This window comes from Rhodamnia argentea, chromosome 5, assembly GCF_020921035.1.
Source record: "Rhodamnia argentea isolate NSW1041297 chromosome 5, ASM2092103v1, whole genome shotgun sequence".
NCBI classification, from domain to species: domain Eukaryota; kingdom Viridiplantae; phylum Streptophyta; class Magnoliopsida; order Myrtales; family Myrtaceae; genus Rhodamnia; species Rhodamnia argentea.
The window spans coordinates 14,670,700-14,677,927 of record NC_063154.1 but is presented as its reverse complement, the minus strand read 5'-3'; the positions used below and the strand labels follow the sequence as shown (position 1 = coordinate 14,677,927).

Genomic DNA, 7,228 nt, shown 5'->3' with positions numbered 1-7,228 from the left:
CATGAATCCTGCCATCCATCAATAACACAAAAGGAAATTCCAATAAGAGGCTAGTCTTTCCCCATTTCGCCTTACAAAATGGATGAATGACATCAAGAGAACAATTATGAATATTATAACAATTATAAACCTGAATCGCCCTAAAATTTTCAGAACTCATGGTCGGCAGGCATCCCTATGTTCTTAACCTTAGGGCTTAAAAAATAAAGTAATAATACCATCTGTCAGTTAACTTGCTTGAATCCCCCCAAAGAAATCATCAGCAGTCGAACTATCCAGCAGCTCCTATGAGTCTAATACGGCCAGATCAGAAGAAACAGTACTACTTGGCTTGCCGTTTTTGCTTATGAGATTGCTGAAGCGGCCATTGACTTCTGCACCATAGATGTGCCCCATCTTGGAGCGTTTTGTCTCCAAGTATCTCTTGTTCTCCTCTGTTATTGGAGTTACTAAAGGGACTCTCCCAGCAATAGCCAAGCCGTAACCTTTAAGCCCCACATACTTTGACGGGTTGTTCGTCATCAGCTTCATTGTCCTGACTCCAAGGTCACGCAACATCTGCAGTATTAGTCAATATGTTAAGCACCATATGCTATGAAAAGTTTGATGATGGAGTGATTCTTTCTACTAATCAAATCTCGTCTTTTTAAGATGAGAATTTGAAGCTCTGCTTTAGTCACCAGCTTCCTCTAATAGTCCTACACATCATGTACAATTTCTGAAACGGTCACTGAAATTCATCTACCTTTAAATTTAGGATGACAATGTTAGTTTATTGATCTTCTCTATTCCACAAAGCATATAATGACAAGGACCATGAACCAACCTCATTCAGAAGCTAAATTATTTAGGACCTCTCGCATCGTTATAGTTTCTGACTTAAGTAAGAAATACCTGAGCACCAATTCCATACTCTCTAGAGTCAACGGGCAACCCGAGTTCGACATTTGCTTCCACGGTGTCGCGCCCATCATCCTGCAGGTTATAGGCACGTAGTTTGTGCCCCAAACCTATACCTCTTCCTTCATGCCCTCTGAGGTATACCAGCACGCCCCTACCAGCAGCTTCTATCTGCTGCATCGCCTGTGCAAGCTGGTTGCCGCAGTCACATCTAGCAGATCCAAATATGTCTCCTGTGAGGCATTCCGAGTGTACCCTCACAAGGACATCTTGGCCATCTCCAATGTCACCCTGTTCAGACGATAAACTACAAAGTGTGAATCACATGATGGGAAATATTGCTGTCTGAAGGAAGGACAAAAAACATGATTACGGCATTCCTATATCAATTGCCGGACACATACAGGCCCCCTTTTCATAAACTTCAAAAAAGAATTATCGTTCCCATCAGTTCACTAATATCCTAACAATCATTTCTCCCGATGTCAAACATTCCTGTCCAGACAACGTTGTTATCCAAGATAAATTTGGCACCCCAAACTATGATTAGACAAATTTTTACTAACTTCAATTTTAATTTAATGGCACTCAACCTCAAAGATACCATCAATTTCTCAGTACAGCCAGTTCTAGTAAAAACACTGTCACACAAAATCATGCACCGGAAGTACATAAGATGAAGCACAAATTGAAGTTGTGTTGAAAACGCACTGCAACAAACAAGATTCTCAAAGTTTACAATTAATCCATTTGAAACTCTCTATTTAGCAGTTTCTGGATTCTTCAAACAGTTTTAGCAATTAACTCAAAATTCATCTTACCTTGACCATTGCAATGTGCTCAATTCCATCTAATATTGATCTATAGCAATGGGCCGTGAATGGACCCCACATTGTTGGTAATCTTGCAGCACCAGCAAGTTCAACTAGTTTATCTCTTTTCCGGCGGTACCTGTAGATTTATGCATCTAATGAGCAGTGAAATCATTTCTCACTCACACAGTATAAGAAGCTTCTCAATACACAAGTCAGGATACAACAAATAAGAACTTTTTTGTCAATCTAGATGTCCTATCCTTATTTCCTGATGATAATGCCGAGAATGCACCTCAAACTCTGCCTCAGTTAACAGTCAACTGGCAAATCCTGGCTGGTTATAATTAAATGCTATTCTAAGACATCGAGTAAGAGAGGAACCCATATACTAATCTAACAATGCCACGCACATTAAAATTTGTGAGAAACAACTCTTCAGAACCCAAAACCATCGATCTGCATGGTATCGACGAGCAGGATAACAACCACAAGCTTTATGAATAGACCAAATTGGCTTATGCTTCTCTTTTTTTTTTTTTGCTATGTAAAATGACAGCCCAACAGCCTCCCAGAAGAGACTCTTTAACCCACCCCACCCAGGGTTTGAAGGCTTCGACTCTTAATTTATCCACTCCCAAAAAAGGGCAGATGCCTCTTGGACAACATCTTAGCCCAAAAAACCAATACTTAAGAAGTGAAAGTTGTTCAGACCAAAAAAATAACAATAATAAGTGAAAATTGCAGCCGAAATTTGGATTTGATTGGGAACTACCTGTCCTAAGAAATATTTGCATTGGATTGCTCGGAAGAGAATCTTACCTGATTAGATCAGCAATGGATACAATTTTTAAGTTCTCCCGTAGTGCAAACTCACGAAGCTTAGGCAATCTTGCCATGGAGCCATCATCATCCACTACCTCACAAAGAACTGCCACCGGTTCCAATCCAGCTAACATAGCAAGGTCAACAGAAGCCTCTGTATGCCCAGCTCTTTTCAGGACACCACCCTCCCTGTACTTCAATGGGAAAATGTGCCCCGGCCTGTTGAAATCTTCAGGTTTTGAATCTCCAGATGCAAGAGCCAAAACTGTCGTTGCCCTGTCATGCGCTGATACGCCTGTAGTTGTCCCATGCTTTGCATCCTATAAAAATATTTCTTAGTTACCATCCATTACAAGGTAAGAGAAGAGCCAATCAGATGTAGTGATGCAAAACGAAGCTGATTGAAGGCTTTTTGGACATCGAGAATTTAAGAAACTAATATCGTTCTGCTAAACTAAGAAAGAAAGTGCAAGTTATCTGTCATTTTTTTTCTAACATTCATTTCCAAGAATACTTCACAAATCAAGATCTCTACGGACTGCGGACAAGAAACAATTCGAAGTGTCTTGCTCTCCAGAGGGCCGTTTCTTAAGTACATGAAACTCTGAGAAAGCAAAACAGAATAACAATAAATACACTTTGATGAAAAACAAAAAGTTCAAATTATCCCCATCTGTTATTTTCCAATCAAAAACTCAACACTAAGTTTTGAGAAAAACCTCATGTATTGAAAAAGGATATGGTGTAATAAAAGCACATACCACAGTCACAGTGAATGCAGTCCGAAGCTTCTCTTCATTCTGCCTCTGATTCACCATCAAAGGAAGTTGCAAGCGCTCCAAATCTTCCTCTTTCATGCTCACACAAACAATCCCAGTGCCATGCTTCACAATAAATGCCATAGCCTCTGGTGTTGCCATTTCTGCTGCCATTATAAGATCACCCTCATTCTCCCTGTCCTCGTCGTCTACCGCCACTACAATCTGGAATTCAGTTCCAACCATGACATAGACATTTATGGATGAACAATTAAAATGCACTCGACAATGTGATACAAAAAGCATACCAACCTTTCCTTGGCGGATGTCCTCAATTGCTTCTGGAATAGATGCAAAGCCTGTTGTGGGTTGGTCCAAGTCAAATTCATCATCTTCAATGGGGAAAGAAGTGCTTATAGGCGCAGTATCAGCTGCAAGCGCTCCAAACACTACTGCATCAGGCTGCAATTGAATGCCAACTGATTCCTCACCAATCAGAGTCTCGCTCACCACAAAATCACCAGGATAAGACAAAGTTTCACCTCCGCCAGGTATCACTGCAGCTTTTGCTGCAACAACACCCCTCCCACTGGAAGATAATTTACCACCCAATGAAACCGCGGTTATATCAGATGGAAAACCAATTTGCGAAGAATGGTTTGCCTGGAGCAGCAAATTGGATGATTTCGAGTTCCTGAAACTCTGCATGAAACATGGCCACTTAGATTTTAACCATGAGGATTAGCTTCGACGAAAACATCAATCTCGGTACATCCTCAAAGCTACTTAAACTCGGCGCAGCATCCACTCTCTAAAAGTCAGAACTCTAAATGAAGGAACCAAAGGTCGATCATTTCAAACAACTAGTTAGGAGCATTCGATGCCTGGAGAAGTACCCAATATAGATGCCTACCAGAGATCTCCCACCTTCTTATATGAGTGCTGATGTACAAATCAGTCGTGGGAATTAACAAGGAAAAGGCAGGAAGATTTTGCAGAGTGAACACAGGCCATCAACTTCACCAATCACTTCAAAAAGCACATCATGCTTTGTTTACTTATGGACAAAGCCAAATCTCCAATTTCCAGACAATGTTCTTTTGAAAGACAAAGACCAACTCATCCCTTGTGTGACAAGGAAAAAAAAAAGCCTTTTTATCAAGTCAAGCAGAGGAAGATGACAAAATTAAGTCAGCTTAGGGGTTTCGATTGTGTACTCACTTCTAAGCTCCCAAAGATGGCTAACCACAAAGCTAGTGACAGACAGAAAATCTCGTCCTCCATTTCCGAGTTCACTTCGAATTCTAATGAATTGAGAAACTGATAAGAAAATATTGGATGTGCCCAATTTGAGAATCTACTGCAAACAGACAAATAGAACCAAGGAACGCCACCAACCCATCACCCAACTCACAAAACCTTCAAAAGCAACAGACCAAACAAAAGTTCGAAGCCAAAGTAAACACCAAAAGCACCAGAGACACTCGGCCACAATTGGCCACGACAACTACAAAAATCGGCGGAACGTAAAGATCCCAGAACAACAACACAAACATCAAACCAAACGAAGCCGCTCGTTATTAAGATCACGATGTCCCGGGACCGGAGTTGAACAAACGTACTGCAAGCGAGCGAGAGCCGTGGGGAGAGAGACGATGTTGACGGAAGCCATTGCGGTCGAATTCGAACTGAACAAACCAATTCGCGAGGCGGTTCTTGAATGGGTCTCTGGGGGGGCTGGCTGCTGCTTTTATGCACCGCCAAGATTACCCGGAATATTCAAATTGGGGGAGGAAGAAGATGCAAAATTGTCAAGTGGGAAGCTCCGAGGAAGGAGAGAGAGAGAGAGAGAGAGAGAGAGAGAGGCGTGGAAGGAACCAGGCCAGAGGAACATCACCCGCGGGTGAAATTTCCGTGGGTCGACTGGTGCCGGTGCATTTGCAAAACGTGCTTGATAATTTCAGACGGCAAAAAAGAAAAGCTTATACAGTATTTAATTTTTTGCAAAAAATTTATTGCTTTAGTAATACCAAAACTTTCTGTGTAATAAAATGGACATAAAAAGAGGATATGCTGATTCTTAAATTGGCCTTTACCCAAAAAGAGTACCAAAATCAAGAAATGTATGAGAAAATATCCAATCATAAAAATGAAAATATTCACATTAAAATGTTTAGTTACGTCGACCAAACTGAATTGCCTAAGATATTCCTCATCTTCATAGTGGCACGAGCCGTCTTTATTCAACTCGGGCGAAGTAGGATTAACGGTGTGGCTTACTTAAGAATAGTCCAAATGGTATCAAGTAGCGAGCAGCCGATCTAAAGCAAAGAAAAGCCGATGGCAAGCTAGCGAAGCTAACTAGGTAGGAGGAAAATAAGGCTTTGGTGCGCTAACGGCATCCGTTTGATTGTCTTGCCAAACATTGCAATTTAGTTAGCGCGTCCAAATTTGGTATCGGCCTGTCGAATCTCGCTTTAATACGCGCATTCCTAGTTCAATTACCGAGCACGGGATAAGATGAATTAATCCGTAAGAGGAGGAAGAGCAAAGGAATGAAGATGGAAAGAGGTGACCAAATAAAGAGTTAGCGATATCTTATTTGCAAAATTCAATTATGGTGAAGAAAAGTTATCTGGACATAACGTCTTAAATCATCACCCCGTTTTGAAAAAGAGTGTGTAACTATTTTAATTAAGGGTTAATGCCACAAAAAATTTCAAACTAGTACGCCCATGACAAATTTACCTCCAAAATATTTTTTTGACCATCGAAAAAATAGTTTGGAAGTAAATTTGTCACGGGTATATTAATTTGGGATTTTACATAGTATTAATCCTTTAATTAAAAAGGCGGTCATCACGTACACACGCGATTAAGATCGTTAAAGGAGATGCTTTTTATTATCTATATGCAAGAAATGTCCAATTTCTAGACATAATATTAATAGTCAATGCGATCGCATCTTATGACCATGTGATGTCCAATGGCTGAAGGAAGGTGACGAAGACAACGTCCTCACGGGCGATGAAATGGCTGAAGGGGTCCGTTTCACGGCGTACCGAACATATTGTATAGCGTTACGATGTGTCATCATAAATTAAAAAATTATGTTTAATATATCATAAATGTTAGAGTAATTAAATATTAAATCACGTCTTTATTTAAAAGTTTAATCTTATAGAATAATTGATAGTAGTCCCACATATTATTATATTTGAACCCTCAATAAAATATTTTCATGCTAAGGCAAGGGTTACGTCTAGTAAAGAATTTTACTATAATTAGCCTAATGAAAAATTATTGAATTAAATCGCGCTGCCCTCTTGAGACCCTCGGTGGGAAGGCTCACAGACCCCGCCCGGGATAGAGCTGGACCCATGTACTTTTCTGTCGTAAAGGAATATAAACCGCACATCAATAATTATCATAATAAAATGATTTTACGGCGGTTCGTCGTAAATAAAAAGAAAGGAAAAAGTAGATGTTCTGTTCATAGTTGTACGCGTGGAAATTTCGGCGAATGAAGATGGAAGTATAGGCACGGCTTGACCACCCCATCACCATCCTAACTTCCGCCGAAGGACATAACGAAGAAAAATAGCCCAGTTTGTCCTTGGAGCACCCTTTCGCTGACTTTGACTCCACTTTGAGCCTTTTTGCTCGGGAGCGACATCGGTCACAATGGTCTTGTCCTAAAGTAAAATTTTTAAGGTTGGCCCCCCAAAAAGAAAAAGTAAATTTTAAGGAATTTGCGATACCATGTTACGTCGTAATGTCTAATAGCAGCACTAGGTGCTCGAAAAGTATGGTCCATGCGAGGCCAAGCAACAATTGTCGTCAATACATAATAGCATTATCTGTTCGGAGATAAGGTTGCTGTCTCCTTATCGGCCCCTAGGTATGGGGCGAAGTGGCGGGGGCGGGATCTGT

At 40.7% G+C, this 7,228-nt stretch overlaps 1 protein-coding gene across 1 annotated transcript; it reads right to left on the bottom strand.

Moving 5' to 3' along the window:
• Positions 1-268: 268 nt before the first annotated feature.
• LOC115731274 (bifunctional riboflavin biosynthesis protein RIBA 1, chloroplastic-like) lies at positions 269-5,147 on the bottom strand. The gene is made up of 7 exons (XM_048278508.1): positions 4,914-5,147; positions 3,608-3,997; positions 3,299-3,520; positions 2,535-2,857; positions 1,722-1,851; positions 895-1,191; positions 269-558 (listed from the first exon to the last, which is right to left on the bottom strand). Exons 1-7 carry the CDS (start codon positions 4,965-4,967, stop codon positions 286-288), a joined length of 1,689 nt encoding a protein of 562 aa, XP_048134465.1. The 5' UTR covers positions 4,968-5,147; the 3' UTR covers positions 269-285.
• Between the last annotated feature and the right edge of the window lie 2,081 nt (positions 5,148-7,228).

What these genes read in the sequence shown, in the direction of transcription:
- LOC115731274 (XM_048278508.1), bottom strand. Translation starts at nt 4,967, where the DNA reads ATGGCTTCCGTCAACATCGTCTCTCTCCCCACGGCTCTCGCTCGCTTG. An exon ending in CTCTCGCTCGCTTGCAGTAC is followed by an intron (nt 3,998 to 4,913) that starts GTTTGTTCAACT and finishes TGTTTCATGCAG; the next exon opens with AGTTTCAGGAACTCGAAATC. An exon ending in AGTATGGAATTGGTGCTCAG is followed by an intron (nt 559 to 894) that starts GTATTTCTTACT and finishes CTAATACTGCAG; the next exon opens with ATGTTGCGTGACCTTGGAGT.